The following is a 17,478-nucleotide window of genomic DNA, read 5'->3' as shown; positions in this document are numbered from 1 at the left end:
AACTAATAATTGAAATATTTTTTAGTTCGTTGTTATTTGCAATCAACAACCGTAATTTTATAATTTTAGTTATAAAAATTAATTTAAGTAAGAAATAACTCATGAATTTCTACAATAAATGTTATTTTTAATATTGGTAGTAGAGCAAGACAATTCAACTGGGTTCTTGATAAATAATCAATTAAATTTAATAAATTTTATTTTTAAAAATTATGTAATTATAATAAAAATAATACGAAATTATTATTTTTTTTCTTAATCGAAAATAATTATTTAATTGCTCTTTATATTTCATAAAACCAAGTGGTTGTAGTAAAATGAATGAATACAACATATAATAGTTTCGGTTTAACATTAGTAGGTTCGTCCAGTAGCTACCGTTCAAACCTAGCGATCAGAAGGATGGCAGTTCGCGCCCAGGCCCAGCAGAATTTTCACCGAGTTTTTTCACGTCATTTACCTCACTTAAATAGTTTAAACGTTAATGATCACAAACTCTGTTAGGATAATAATAATAAAATTTTTTTTAAATTAAATTTATTTGTTTTGTCGATGCATGGGCCAAGTCTGGCAAGCAAGCATGGGCCAGGTCTGGCCAATGGTAACAACCAAGCCTGGCACCCTGTTATCATCCCAGTCTTTTACCAAAGCTGGGCCATAGCGGGTTTACAAGCATGGGCCAGAGATCGACAGCATTGCGCCAAGCGTGGCCCATATCTGGCCCCGTCGTATTTTCCTGTATGGGTAGATCCGTACATACTCAAATAAAAATTCCAGTAATTATGTCCCGTATTGAACAACTCACGAAATAATATATAAAGCATAAATCTTTCTAACGAAAAATTTCTATCACGAAAAGTTCTTAAGGGGGGGGGGGGGGGGGGGAGGGCACGGGCTAAATCGTGAAAAAACGCTTTTTTTATGAATTTTTTTTAGGCGTATGGATTGAGCGAATTTATTAAAAACTTTTGAACATTATTAAGTATATATTCAACATTAGGTGATTTTTTTATGTAAAAGTATCCGCAAACAAGCCGGTGACGGAGCTTTTCCCAGAACGTCTTTAAAAAAACAAAATTCTAAAACTCAACGTTGGAGGAAGGTATTTTATACGTAGAAAGTGTGTACCAAGTTTGAAATAAATCGGTAATGTAGTTTTTAAATAGCAGTGCTCACGGACTGTGCTCCGTATAGCAGGTTTACTTTAAATGACCATCAAAAAATGAAAAAATGAAAAAAAAAAAATAATCAGGGAACGTTGGGGGAGGTTTTAATAATGCTTTGACTAAATTTAAATGGTTTTTTATTTCAGATCATTTCCAGCTGAGATACACTGCTCACCGCAAATCATCTTTTGTTAAAGACGTTCTGGGAAAAGCTCCGTTACCGGCTTGTTTGCGGATACTTTTACATAAAATAATTACCTAATGTTGTTGAATATATATATATATTAAGTATACTTAATAATGTTCGAAAGGTTTTAATAAATTCGCTCAATCCATACCTCTAAAAAAAATTCATAAAAAAAGCGTTTTTTTTCACGATTTAGCCCTACCCCCCCCCCCCCCCCCCCCCCCCCCTTAAAGCAAAAATATCTTAAATAGTAACAAATTGGATATTTAAAAATTTTATTTTCTGTTTTTTCTTTAGAATATTTGAATCCAGAAAGTATTTTTCAAGGAACATTTTAGTCAAAGGATAAGTTGTCTCGAAAATTGGAGTAGATTATTGTCAAAATTCCCCGTACAAAACAAACCAGCAAATAGTACAGCCAAAAATTTCATAACGCCTCCATTTGTTAGGAATAAAATTTTAAAAAACGACATTTTGAATTATTTTAGAAATACAATTTGTTTTTGAACAGGAAGTTGAGAAAATTAAAATAAATTTTTCTTTATGTACTTTTTAGTAAACAATTGAATATAATTGGTACAGAAATAGTAATTAGTACAAACAGCTAATTAACCATATATATTTATATAATTTTACGGAAATTGTCATTCGAACTGTTTAGTAATTTCTAAATTGTGAATCAAAACTTGTTAAGAGTACATGACAAAGATATGCCAATTAATTTAAGTATTTTTTTTTCTTTTAGTAAATAAAAAAAATATACATGCTACATATTATTATTATTATTATTATTATTTCTTTTTTAGTTAAATGCTCAGGGGGTTATCCCCGGTAGTCCGACTCTACCGAGGGCCTCACCTGAGCGCCAAATCGTTACTGCTGCAATGCTTCATTCATTATTATTATTATTATTATTATTTAGAGTAAAAAATTTGAATACTTGTACATTTAATTATAAAAGATTTGTATTAAACAAAGCGCGAGAGGCTGCCATAAAATATGAGTCAGATTGTCTGATAAAACACATCAGGACAGTAGCTGCGACGAGTAAGTTCTCTTGTTCATGTTGACGTACACAAACAAGCTGTTTTAAATGATTCACATTACAATCTCTAATATATTGTCTACCATTTATTATTATTATTATTATTAGTATTATTATTATTATTATTATTATTATTATTATTATTATTATTATTATTATTATTATTATTATTATTATTATTATTTCTTTCATCAATTTTTTTTTATTATCATTATTAATGTATAAAATTTATGATTAGGTAATTGTTATTTTTTCGTATAAATTTTATCTAATTAAGATGATATAAGATGAAATAATATTAAGAAATATATATGAATATTCTTAATTTTAATCAATTAAAAACAATAAATATGTTACTTAATTTAATTACAATATTTTAAATAATATATTTATGTATTTGTAATTTTTTTTTTTTTTCAATTAAAAAATAAATGAATTGCGTAGATTAAAAAATTATTAATAATTAAGGATCTTTAATATGGTAAATCGGGTTAAAATGGATACGATTTCGGAGAAATTTTTTTAATTCTGTTAAGTTCGTATCAATTTAATAGTTAATGCGATTTAATTATTAATTTACTAATTAATGAATCCTACGTAAATTCATTTGAATTAACATGATTTTGGTTTTATTTTTACTTTTCTTACTTTGTAAATTATCGTTGTCGCTAGTCTTTTTTTTTTTAATAAAATAAATCTAGTTCTTTTCTTTTTTTGTTTTTCGTATATTACATAACTTTTGTGAAAAAATTTTCATCTGTATTCTATAATGCGAAAAAATTGATAATGAATAAATTTTTTATGAATAAAATTACGTATCAATGACATTTAAGAAAAATAAAATAATAATTTTTATTGAACTATTTTTTTTATTTATCGAAAGTTATCAGTTATATAGAAAAATTTATTTTTAGAATTAATATTTATAACACATTTATTGATGATATATTAATTAGTACAAAAAAAAAAAATTGAAATAACTTTATCAAAAATACATTTTTCTCAATAAACTTTTTAAAAATTTGTACAATTAATAAGATAAATGTTGATTAACTTTGTTTAGAATATTAAAGATTTTTAAACACAAAATTAGGAATAAAGACCTTGAGACCTGTTCATTGTGTCATCATTAAAAATTTGCAAAACTCATCGTGGCCTCGGCTTTATTTTTAATCATACAATCAATTCATCAAATTAACCAAAGAAAAAAAAGTAATAATAGTAATAATAATAATAATGATAAATAAATAAAAATTTAAAGGATAAAAAAAAATTACTACATACATAAATGCATCAGCATAAAAAAAAGTTTGTAGAAAAAAAAAGCAAGTCAAGGGGTTCATTTTTTGACGCAACCAATATTGCTTATGGTAATAAATCAATATACACGTGTATTAAATATTTATTAACTGTTGATTGAATTAAAACATTACGTAATTGAGTTAAATAAAATATAAGAAGCTATTTTATCCCATCGATTTGGGAGATAATGGCAAAGTGGACCGTGTTTATTTTATTTACCTAAATACTATATATAATATTATTAAGAGTATGCAATATAAATATATTTATATTTATTAATAATTGACACAATGGCCAATGCATCTACAAGGTCATGGTAAAGATACCATTGACTCTCTCAAGTTTTTTTTCCGTTTTTAATTTTACATTAGCATTTTTGTGACGTTTTTATTTTTAAATAATATTTGATTTAACTCTACCTTTATTTACTCACGTGTCTATGGGTAATTCATGAGAAAAATATCTATACATGTGTATATATACTTATGAATAATTAATTTAAAGTTTATGTCATAATTATTTTTAATAAAAAAATTTTATCATTAAATAATTTATTGATTGATTTCTTACATTTAGTGTAAACTCAATTATATAACGATTTTTTATTAGTCTCAAAACAAAATGAACTTTTTTTTTAACAATCTATTAAATATTAAAAATTACTGACACTTGATCTTATAAATTAATTTTTTTGTTCTTTGATTGCAGAAAAAAAAAATTTCAATCGCCATCTATTAGAATTGTTTACAACAAACATTTGAAACATTATATTGACTTATTTTAATTAACTTTTTTGTTATAAAATTATAATCCTATTGAAGTACTCCATAATTTTATAACAATAAATATATTTTTTTTTTCTATTTGAAAATAACATTTTTGTTTTCTGAGCATTTGAAAAATTCACACATGATAATCATTTGTTACAACTGTTAATAATTTTATAAAAATATTTTAACAAAAAAAATGAAAAGATAAAAAAAAAAAAAAGCTTACCAAGCATCGTAAAAAATTGATCGTCAAATCGCATATTGAAGAAAGAAGAAAAGTAAATTCACTCACTAAATCACGAAAAAATTGACGGATAAAAATTTAAAAAAACAATAATAAAGAAGTATTCACACACGTTATTGTTGCATGGTATTAAATAAAAAATAAAAATAATGAATTGTTTTTTTTTGTTAATTATTAAAGGAGCCGCGAGAAAGACTTCTTTAGCATCACCGATAAGGTAAAAGTCACCTAAGAATGTACTGTATAGACCTGCATAGCTTGCTAACACAGTGGATACTAAATCAAGCGACTTAAAGAGTTTGGGTCTTGAAAGAGGGAAAAGTTAAAGATGGTGGGAGACAAACATGCTAAGCCGATAATCTAATCTTGCTGCTGACAACTGTATATATTCCCACGTGCGTGTAAGATGATGGAAATTAAGCCAAGATAGTGGGAATGTGATGGCATTTATTATTTTTTATTTCATTTTATAAATTTTTTATTCGGCTTTACGATTTCTTTACGTCATCATAATGATTTTTTCTTTATTTATTTTATATCAATTTTGAGTGGAGAGAGAAAAAATATTTTAACTACCTACAATAACAATGTATTGTTCTTATCGTCCACTCAAAGTAAAGATAATTACGTTTACTGAAGATGAAAACTTGAATGATTCATTGTTTGTTTTAATATAATTCAACTTATTTAGTCTTGTATATTTTTATTGTTCGTTGGACTACTGAAAATGACAGTGATCTATTGAAAATGATTATTTGAATTATGAATTTTTTCTACTCATTTTGAAACTATTTAGAAACTTTTTTTAGCCAGTAAATATTTACAAAAGAAAATTTTTATTTTTATTTAAAAAAAATAAGACAAGCTGGTCTTAGTATTTTTTCTCTTTTTTTTTTTCTATAGACCACAATTCTTTAAAGTTTAAGAAACTATTTCTATTTTCAAAATGACGTATATTTATCCACTAAAACTTCTGAATAATTCAACTTATTTGCGTCTATTAACGATAGTTTATTAAAGTAAAATTTTGAGATCAATCAAAATATTTAAAAATTAAAAGTTAGTAAAACTGATTTTTTCAATTAACTTAAAAATATTCGATCAATTTAATTCAAAATCTAACCAGAATTCAATTAACTTCTTTCAAAGCCATAAAGTTTAACGAAAAATTGATCAATAGTTTTACTAATAATTTTTTTATATTTTTTAGGATTTTCACACGAAATGAGAGATTGGATTCTAATTTTATTAAATTTTAATGTAATATAATTCTTTCAATTACCCCGCGAGATGTTCAAATTAATCAATTCCATAAATAATTTAAATTAAGTTTTTGTGTTTTATTTTATTGATCAAAATCATAAACATTTGAGCTCATAGCGCTCAAATTAATATACAACGACGTTTTCAGACTGCTTCGGTGTCAATAATTTCTTGCTTTTTTTCCTCGTTTATATTGCTACTAAATTACTCGATAGATAAATATAAATAGCAATAAATTATAAAAAAAATTTTTTATGTGATATTATAACGTATAACTGAAACATTGACACCACAAGTTAAAACATTCAACAATAACAAAACCTGTTCCATCAATTACATCGACTTAGCATACATTTGAGAAAGTTGAATAATGAAAAAATATAAAAAAAAAAAAAATATTACTCAAATCCATGCAATATTAATAAATGTATATTTATAGAAAAATTTTCTTCTACCTTATAATTAAATAAAGTTGTTTTTCAAAAAATTATGAAATTCATATATACCCATGCAGGAGCTGCCAGAATTGAACGACGGGGCCCTACTTGGCCCAGCACTGGGGAACCTAGCTTTGGCACACCTATATTGGCCCATGCTTGGCTCAAGACTGTGTACTCAGTCCTGGTCGATACAATGATTACCCGAGCTTGGGCCAAGACTGGATGCCTCTGTCTTGGCCGTCTAATGGCAAACCAGACTTGGGCCAAGACTAGGTAACCTAGCCTTGGCGGTTACAATGATTACCCGAGCTTGGGCCAGGACTGTATGTGTGTATATAATAAGAAATAATTCTAATATACGTATTAGACTGTTTTAGAAAAAAGTTTTTTTTTTTTTTTTAATTAAATACATTTCAAAAGTAACTTTAATAAAAAAAAAAAATCCTCCAAAAATCTCAACTCTGTATCTCAAAATTTGAGCTGGCGCACGGGGGGGGGTCCCCTTTCCCATTCAAAATACATTGAAAAAAAATTTTTTTTTTATTCTATAAATATCTATATTTTATAAAATCTTATTTTCCGATTTTTAAATTCTGAGATCTTGTAGGAAATTGAATTCTCTACAAAAAAGATCTCCTGTGTCATACGGTCAAAGTTGATAGGAAGAAAGTTATAGAGGTTGAAACATAGGAAGAAAAAATCGAATTTTTAAGATGAATACAATTGCACACCTCAAGCGCGAAAGCGCTAGGGGTGCTTTACTGACGGTTCTTCCACGTTGACAATTATTTGTTTGTTATTCGTTAACTAGCAGGATTTCATTTTTTTATTATTGTGCAATTAAAGTCCTTATAAGAAATGTAATTATCTACAAAAATGGTCCTTAGAGTCGTGTTAATAGAGCTCATAAAAAGAAAGTTACAGAGCTCTAAAGTTAAGAAAAATGGAATTATTGAGAAAAAAAATTTTGTAGTCTAATATTATTTTGAAGGATTATAAGTTCAGAAAACATAGATACAATGAACCTGAATTTTTAATTTCAATTACAATTTAATTTTGTAGAAATAAATAAAAAAAAATTTTTTTTTCTCACTAATTCAATTTTACACATCATTTACCTCCTTTAGATAGTTTAAACGTTAATGATCATAAATTTTACGAAATCAATAATAATAAAATTTTTTTTTAAATAAATTTATTCGTTTCTTCAATGTATGGGCAAGGTCTGGCAACAAAGTCTGGGCCAGGACTGGCAACGAAGCATGGGCCAGGTCTGGCAACCAAGTATGTGTCAGGTCTAGCAACTAGGTCTCTCCCAGTGTTATCATTCTACTCTCTTAAAATGAACCAGTGAAATTTCACTAATTCTCCAGTGAAATCCATTGATTCACCAGTGAATTTCACTGGTTGAACCAGTGATACGCCGGTGTACTATATAAATATAAAGAAAATAGGTTAGATTAATTTAATTTTATTATAAACGTTTAATTAAATACAAAGTGAACTAAAAGAGTCTTAATAACAATTATACACTGGTCACAAAAATTAAGGGATAAAAAAAAAAAATCGATGTTTAGGTTTCCACTATATTTAAATGGTGTATTACCGTACGATGGACGGTGTGGCTCAATAAGTTATAGATCAAATAGAACGGAATATAGTATAGTATAGTGCCGGATAGGTCAACTGGTAGAGCACTCGGCGCGATACCGAATTGGTCTGGGTTCGATTCCCAGTTCGGGCTATCTATATTTTTCTCAATTTATCTATAAATTGTCTTATTGAGAAGGTTTGCATGTTCGCATGTTTAGGTTTCCCCTATATTTAATCGCGGAATATCTACGGTATTATTATCAAAAAAATTCTTCACTATTATAAAATTATCGTATTATTAAGGCTTTTATATAGCATTTTTTCGGTAAAAGTTCAGCTTTTTCATAGTTTTTTTACAGCATTTTTTTGGTAAAAGTTCGGCATTTTTATAGTAATATTACTGTAGTAATCTGGTAACTCTACAGTACATATAAGTACATAGAAAAAAAAAAATTCTCGGCTGAAGGTAAATATTCTTGAATCAAGAAAATTTTTTGGAGACCTAAATTTTCTCAGATAAAGTAGAAATCTTCTCCGACCAAGACGAATTTTTTTGAACCAAGACAAATTCTCTTGGCTCAAGAAAATCTTGACTTGATTCCCGAAAACGTTTGTCTTCAAAAATATTTTCTTGACTCAAGATAACTTTTTTTTCTGTGTACAGTAAGTATAGGGCATAACTACAGGAAAAAAACTGGCCAATATAACCATATTATTACCAAATTATTACGGTAAATTTACGGCATGTGCATAAATGCCGAAAATTTACGGCATTCTCAAAACCGCAAGGGAAAACTAAGAGTTTTATTTATTGAAATATAAAAATTGATATTTATTAAATGTATTTAAAACTTAGCTTATTACTTAATCTAAATTTTTCAAATGTGATCGAACTAGTAATTAATTAATTCATGATTTTATAATTTAGTAAGTTGTAAGGCTTAAAACTTAATAATTATTACACGGAAAAAAATGAACTATATAAATTGAGAATGACAAGTAATATAATGATAAAGTGATCAGTAAATACCATCATTCTAAATAGTAATTTTTTCGTTTATGATTCGAACGTGAATAATTACAGGATAAGTATGAAAATTTATTGTCTACTAGCTGACCCAGCAGACTTTGTACTGCCTCAATCGATAAATAAAAAACCTAAACTTTTGTATAAAATAAACTTAGAACAAACAAAAGGAATCCGTAATTAATAAAAAAAATGCTCGGTATGAATGAAGTTTTATTATTACTTTCGATTAATTACACATGATGTCGCTTACTCACAAAACAGAGTTTTCCTGAAATACTGGCTATTTATAAGATTTCAATTTGATATTGACAGACACACACAGTTATGATAAGTTCGGGCTATCTATATTTTTCTTAATTTATCGATAAATTGTCTTATTGAGAAGGTTTGCATATGTAGGTTTCGTCTATATTCAAAAATTGGTTTTTAGATATATTTTAATATTTTTAAATATAGTGGAACCTAAACACGCAAACCTTCGCAATAAGACAATTTATAGATAAATTGAGAAAAATATAGATAGCCCGAACTGGAAATCGAACCTAGACCATGTCGGTATCGCGCCGAGTGCTCTACCAGTTGAGCTATCCGGCACTATACTATGTTCCGTTCAATTTGATCTATAACTTTTTGAGCCACACCGTCCATCGTACGGTAATACACCAATTTTTAAATATAGTGGAAACCTAAACATGCAAATCTTCTCAATAAGACAATTTATCGATAAATTGAGAAAAATATAGATAACCCGAACACAGAATAAACTATTCTTTCAATTTGATTTCTGACGACGGGGGACACATCAAAGGTAAAACAAAATTGTTGTTCTTATTTATTTCCAAGCATTTCCATATTTATTCACCTTTCAAACCTTTCCTGGACTTCCACGAATAATTCAAGACCAAAATTAGCCAAATCGGTTTAGCCGTTCTCGAGTTTTAGCGAGACTAACGAACAGCAATTGATTTTTATTTATATAGAAGATAGAAGATAGAAGATGTAAGAAAAATTACAATTTGAACTTTAAAAATCGTAACTGATACTTAGAAAATAGACGACAAGTCTTATAAAATTTACTATTTGAATGTTAAAATTCCCCATATTGACAACCGGGTTCCGGGTTATAATTTCAAATAGTAATTTTTAAAGTGTTTTTTTCCGCGTAATATATTAATCCTTAGTGTTAGTAACAATTGTACATTACTAGTTAGCAAAATTTATTATGATCAAAAAGTCAAAATTTGGAATCTAATTTATAAATTTACCTTCAAGTTTTGTCAAAGTATCATCATCCTTAATAATTGACCTTAAATAATCCAATAATTGCTGAATATTTAATTTTAAAATGATATTCATGATTGAGGTTAGCTCCAAGCTATTGAAGTTACTCCAAAGTTATTTATTTTTATACTCTGTAAAAATTGTGTCATATAATTATTATTTTTATATAAAAGTTAGTTGAAATATTACATAAAGATAATAAATAAATATTACTTACTTATTGACACAATAAAATACTTAAATATACTCATGTACAGAATGCTGCTGTACCCGCGCGCTTACATATTTTTAGTTCACTGGTTGAAACCAGTGAGCGCGACATTCACTGATTCAACCAGTGAAATTCACTGGTTCATTTTAAGAGAGTAGAGTCCTACCAAGGCTGGCTTACAAGCTTGGGCCAAGGTTCTACATACTTGTGCCAAGCCTGGGCCCGTACTTTCCTCTCTGGGTATATATCTCTATATAAAATTTGGGCAACGGTTGGCCCTACGGGCCAGCCCCAAAACTCCACGCTGTTTTCGAGCTCACCGAGTTCGAAAACATTAGTATAAATACATTTTCGAGCTCGAACAGACCGTTGTTTTTTTATGAGCTTTTCAAGTTCAGAAGAGTTACGTTTTATGTTAGAGTTTGAAATTTTAGAACCGAAGATAATTAAGGAATGAGCGTTTTTTTGAATATTTATTCACAATTATGTTCAGTAAAAAAAAGAAAAAAGAGTATTTAGGCAGAAATCAATGTAAGTGATTGAAGTAAGAATTCAAATGAGTTCTGACTCATCTCAGAGCATTAATGTATGAAATATCCAAGAAAAATTTGGACAACTGTGTTTTTTCAATTTTTTTGTCGATAATATTATTAAAACTGAGAATGGGTTACATTACATTACATGGTGATTGAAAGAGACCATAAAGACGAAGAATTGATATGATTTTAAATACATGCTAGTACATTATATTATGTTTTACTTGGGAAAGTTACATAAAATGTTGCTTTTTTAACATTTTGACGCCGATATCTCTCGAACAAATTAATCGATTTTGATGGTTAAGGCGGCAATCAACAGCTTATATCGCATCCTAGAGCTGATTAAATTTGGAATTGATCGGTTAACCGCCCTGGTAGAAAGTGCCCGACAGCCGTCCGACTGTCGACCAGCACCCGATCGGTGAGTAAAAGTAAGGCCCGATGACATGTACCCGAGAAGGTGCCAGACAAGGAACGATTTCGTTGCCCGAACTATCGAAAACCCAGTTAGGTAACTAGTCAAGGAGAATTTTGTTAGCCTCATTTCTTATACCCTGTCGGGCGCCTGTTAAGTTTGAAAATATATATCCCGAAAACCATTAACCCGATCGGGCAACTAATCGGGCAAAATGTTATGGGCCCGATTATACTAGCCCGTTTAGGTGCCCGAAGTGGCTAATTCTTTGTACCCCTATAATTTTTCACCCGATCGGGTAACTAATCAGGTAAAATGTTATATAAATCTAATATATAGGTCTAATGTATAGAATTTTTACATTTTTATTTTTTACATATTATAAATATGGTATCTACTTATATTATAAAAAAAAGTAAATAAAGTAAACAACTATACTAACAGAACAAAAAAAATTTTCCTCAAATTACCTATAGATTATGTAGTACAGCTAAACTCAGTTATCACTGTCGGTTGCGTAGCCAAGTCGTTAAAGCGTTGGTCTTTCGTACGTAGGGTCCCGGGTTCGAATCCCACTGATGTGTGTGCAGTTGTTCATAAGTTTAGTGTTTTTTCTTTGAATTAAAATTCTCCCATTCGATTAGAAAGTAAATTATCCGCAAACCAGTTAGTCCCTGCACCGTGAAAACGATTGAACGAAAAATGAAAAAAAAAAAAAAAAATGTTTTTTTTTTTTAATTTAGTTAAAATTCCTATACATCCTTTCAAAGCGCAGTGCATTTTAAGCGGGTAAATAGTCGGGGCAATTACAAAAAACCCAATCAGGTTTCTGAATTCTTTCCTGATCATGCAGCAGAACATATATGTCCGATCGGGTGATTTACTGTCTACCCGATTCTTACCCGACCGGGCTCTTTTGCCGGGGCCATCTCAAAACGCATTACATTCTACTCGGGCTAATAATAATAATAATAATAATAATAATAATAATAATAATAATAATAATAATAATAATAATAATAATAATAATAATAATAATAATAATAATAATAATAATAATAATAATAATAATAATAATAATAATAATAATAAAACAGTCTAATACGTATATTAGAATTATTTCTTATTATATACATACATGCAGTCCTGGCTCAAGCTTGGGTTGCCATTGAATGGCCAAGGCTAGGTTACCTAGTCTTGGCCCAAGTCTGGTTTGCCATTAGACGGCCAAGACAGAGGCATCCAGTCTTGGCCCAAGCTCGGGTAATCATTGTATCGACCAGGACTGAGTACACAGTCTTGAGCCAAGCATGGGCCAATATAGGTGTGCCAAAGCTAGGTTCCCCAGTGCTGGGCCAAGTAGGGCCCCGTCGTTCAACTCTGGCAGATCCTGCATGGGTTTATGAAAATTTTGAAAATAAAATGAATTATTTACTTTTCTAACAAGACTGGTAATAATGCGTCACGTTTGGCATGAGCACTAAACAAACTTATATTAGCCGCCCCCTATATAATGATGTGTCACACAGAATAATGAATCATTATTGTAGCAGTAGTGACTTAATGATATTAAAATGTATATTAAGTAAATCAAACCACTATTATGTTTATTTTCTATTTTTCATTTAATTAATAATAAATGAGACATTTTCCTTCAATTCAATGTGATCGCAACACATTTTTTATTCAAGTATAACACGAACAAAACAAAAAAAAACATTAATAACGAATAATAAATTGTTTACTCATATTTATTTATTACGCGTGCATTGCACGTGTTACTTTACTTGCGGAAGATTACTCTGGTATAACTGATATGACTATCGGTTAATTAAAACTACACTTCTTTGGAAATTTTTTATTTATATTTTTTGTAAATAATCAAAAATATAACTTGAAAATATGCAATTTAATTTTTATCATAATTATTACTTTTATTTATCTATTTTTTTTTTTTTTGTTTTTTATAATTACTATAGGATATTTTTAAAATAGATATTCATATGACAGAGGCACTATTTTTTCTTTTGAGTAATTAAATGAAAAAATTAATTACCAAGAAAAACCAGTCATTAAATTTTAACATTAAAAAAAAAACGTCACCTTTGAGAAGTAATGAAGACAATAAAGAAAAAAAATTAATCAACAAAATGATTTTATCTATAGAAAAAATTTGTAATAGTAAACACATATGGGTGTAAAGAACTAAAATTGAAATTTTATTTAAATTAGTATTGGTGTTATTTATATTTTATCTTCAACGTTTTAATACGATCTGAGTAATCTGACACAGGAAAAATGAAAAAGTGTTAATTAAATTTAATAGTGAACATATTTTACAGCATATATATATATTTGTCAAAAATTAAATGATAATTTTTTATTCATAAAAAAATTTCTTAAATTCTAAAAGTTTTTACTTTAATTGAAATTATCTTATCTGTTGTATATCGGGCAACATGGGATAAACAACGTCATTTTAGTATCATTAATTACTTCGAATTATTTTAAAATTAAAAATTTTTTTACAAAGTTGGAGACAAAAATAATATCTTAATATTTATTTATATTTTCATGATATCAGCATCAAAACTTAAAGTTTCACCTGCATGGAAAAATATATATGTGAAAATTATATGCAACATATATATCACATACACAGCAAGAAAAATTTTATCATTTAAGCAATTTAAAGGATAGTTAAACAGATGATTGTGAAAATAGCTATTCATTTGTTAATTATTGCAATACGTACAGTTAATTTAACAACATCTTTATTTATTTTAATGATCTATAGTATCGTTAAATAAACTATTCAATCCTGGTCCTCCAATGAGAATTCGTTTTTTTATTTAAGCCACACTCGGAAAATTTCCTATCGAGATTCAGTTATTTTGACAAAATAGGTTATCGTTTTGTCATTCTACGTAATCGTATCGTTATATTGACGATGCGATGGATCGTAACAGTGTTGATTAAGAACGCGGAATTTGCGCAGTTAAGCAAATGTCAAGCTAACCACTAGAAAGCCGTTGTGAGCGTTGTGTCACATACTTCTTATTAGTAATTATCGAGCTTTATTAAAGTCGATTAATTCGTTCAAAAGTAATAGAATATTTATGGGTCATTCCATGCCAAATCGACAAATTTTTTACTCGACCCCCTTCGATTTTGCTTAATATTTTTTATCTTTTTCTACCACCTAAAAGACATTTGTAGGAATTATTTCAAATTTTTTTACCCAACCCAAAGAATGTTACGATCTTTTGAAAAAAACCGCTCTTTTTTTTAAATTGCTAGAACTTTTTCAAAAATTGACCGATCAGGACCACACCAAATTGAAAATTTTTTTGTTTTTTAATGTAGTTTAAAAAAAAATACGAAAAAAATGTCAAGGTCCGGATCTATGAAATGTTTCGGTTTTTTCGAAATAACCGTCATTTTCTCGAAGTCCGACCCCTTCTATTTTTTTTTTTACTCAAGAAAAACCAGCTTATTCTGCAAAAATCTGCGCTAGTTTCAAGATGTGCCGACGATCGCTTCTAATTTTTTTTCTTTATTAAAAAAAAAGTTTTTTCGAATTTGGCTTATTTCATGTGACTTTATTATGAAATTTTATTGGCTTTTTCGTGAAACTTCAGAAGTTGAAAAATAAAATTTTATTCGAAAATTTTAAGTGGTTATCATCCAAAAAATTGCGTTTTTTTTCTTTCAAAAAAGTAAGGGAAAATCATTTTTTTCACTTTATGACCGTTTTCTTCTCTCGTACCGAAAAATGACAACTTTCAAAATGAACCAGGCTTAAAAATTCCCTCTAGCTGAGAAATAAAAAAAAATAGATTTAATTTTGATTATTAGAATCAAAGAAAAGTGAAATGTTTCATATACAATAAATTGACTTGAACAGATACAAAAGAATTATTTTTTATTTATTTAATGATATAAGGTGAATAGAACTATAACCTTATCTTAGAGTGCAGATCATCCTTCTCTTTATTCCTTACTTTTTTGAAAGAAATAAACGCAATTTTTTGGGCGATAACCACTTAAAATTTTCGAATAAAATTTTATTTTTCAACCTCTGAAGTTTCACGAGGAAGCCAATAAAATTTCATAATAAAGTCACATGAAATAAGCCAAATTCGAAAAAACTTTTTTTTTAATTAAAAAAAAAAATTAGAAGCGATCGTCGGCAAATCTTGAAACTAGCGCAGATTTTTGCAGAATAAGTAGAAGTTTTTTTTTGAGTAAAAAAAAAAATAGAAGGGGTCGGACTTCGAGAAGATGACGGTTATTTCGAAAAAACCGAAACATTTCATAGATCCGGACCTTGACATTTTTTTCGTATTTTTTTTTAAACTACATTAAAAAACAAAAAAATTTTCAATTTGGTGTGGTCCTGATCGGTCAATTTTTGAAAAAGTTCTAGCAATTTAAAAAAAAGAGCGGTTTTTTTCAAAAGATCGTAACATTCTTTGGGTTGGGTAAAAAAATTTGAAATAATTCCTACAAATGTCTTTTAGGTGGTAGAAAAAGATAAAAAATATTAAGCAAAATCGAAGGGGGTCGAGTAAAAAATTTGTCGATTTGGCATGGAATGACCCTTATATACATCAGGGTGGTCCTTATTTTGGACATTTTCGAATTTTTATGCTCCCAGAGGCTCATGTGATTCGAAATAAATAAAAAAAAATATCCTCCAAGTTTCAGGTCTCTATTTTAATCTGAACCCGTGCCACACAGCGATGTAAGTTTCCCGTTTGAATAACAGGAGGTTTTTGGCATTGAACGATTAATTTTTTATTCCGGCCAAAGTAATTGTTCAAAAAATTTTAAACTCTGTAGACTTTATCCATATAGTAGTAGCTACTCCTCAGGATTTTTACAGATTTTAAGCTACTATAATTTCGAAGGTACAGCAAGACGAAAAGAAAGATAAACAATTTTTTTTATTTTTATCTAAATTATTTTTAAAAATAACGACTAATCACTCTGCATCCTTATCAGGAGTTTTTACTTTTTTTCATTCTCGCACCCAAGTGGGTAAACGGCATATCTGTGTTGCACTAATACAGTAATTAGGAACTTTGGTCGAGTTTTGCTCACGAACAAACGAATATTTCCAAAAAATTAAAGCGCACTTCGCTAAATGAGGCAGTATTGCATCAATGTGCAGTAGAGTGCTCCTTAAAAGGATGATTTTTTTAATTTATTACGATTACTTCTCAAACGTTTTCAATTACGGCAGAACAAATTCTTTCGAAGTTTGAGCTCTTAATTCCAACGGGATCATGTGCCGCAAATTTTTTTTTGTAATTTTTTAAGTTTATTACATTTATTTATAAATAGATCTATTTTAGTAATAATTTATTATAGTTATAAAATTGTAAATAAATCACTATTTTGACATTATAATACACAAAACTATAAACTTTTTGTTTATTATCCATTGTTTAAAACAAATAACAAATTTAAAGGTGACTAATTTATTGAAGCAAGTATCAAAAGAAATTCAATTGTACCTTCAAAATTATAGTAGCTAAAAATTTGTAAAAATTCTGAGGAGTAGCTACTACTATATGGATAAAGTCTACAGAATTCCCGGGAAAAAAAGATTTTATATGATCATATATAAACATATATATTTATATACAATTTATATATGATCATATAAGAAATATATAAAAATTACATATGATTACATAAAAGCTTATATGATCTTATAAAGTTCTTATAAGAATCAATATACTCTTGTGAGGACTTTATAAAAATTCGATATGATTTTATATAACGTTATATATAACTTTATAAAATTACTAGATAAAGTTTTATATGCTTCTATATAATTATATATGATTATATAAAAGTTCATTTGATCTTAAATAAATCTTGTAAGAATTTATATTGTTTTATAAGGATGTTATAAAAATTTATGTGATTTTATATAAACCCGAGAAAAAGTTCTTATAGAATCATATACAAACATATGTGT

At 28.1% G+C, this 17,478-nt stretch overlaps 1 protein-coding gene across 4 annotated transcripts in view; it reads right to left on the bottom strand.

The window, feature by feature from the left end:
• Positions 1–17,478, bottom strand: part of LOC130678244 (hepatocyte nuclear factor 4-gamma) — a 101,229-nt gene that overhangs the window by 33,716 nt on the left and 50,035 nt on the right. The window contains exons 1-2 of one of the 4 annotated variants that reach the window (XM_057485381.1): positions 4,925–4,943; positions 4,697–4,761 (exon numbers count right to left, since the gene is read on the bottom strand). The exons of the other annotated variants lie outside the window; for them this stretch is intronic. Coding sequence (XP_057341364.1) covers positions 4,697–4,730 — 34 coding nt within the window. The 5' untranslated portion in view covers positions 4,731–4,761; positions 4,925–4,943. Of the gene's footprint in view, positions 1–4,696; positions 4,762–4,924; positions 4,944–17,478 lie in introns of those variants that run through there. 4 annotated transcript variants of the gene reach the window in all.

Source organism: Microplitis mediator, chromosome 1 (assembly GCF_029852145.1).
Source record: "Microplitis mediator isolate UGA2020A chromosome 1, iyMicMedi2.1, whole genome shotgun sequence".
Lineage (NCBI taxonomy): Eukaryota > Metazoa > Arthropoda > Insecta > Hymenoptera > Braconidae > Microplitis > Microplitis mediator.
This window is presented reverse-complemented; position numbering and strand designations above follow the sequence as displayed.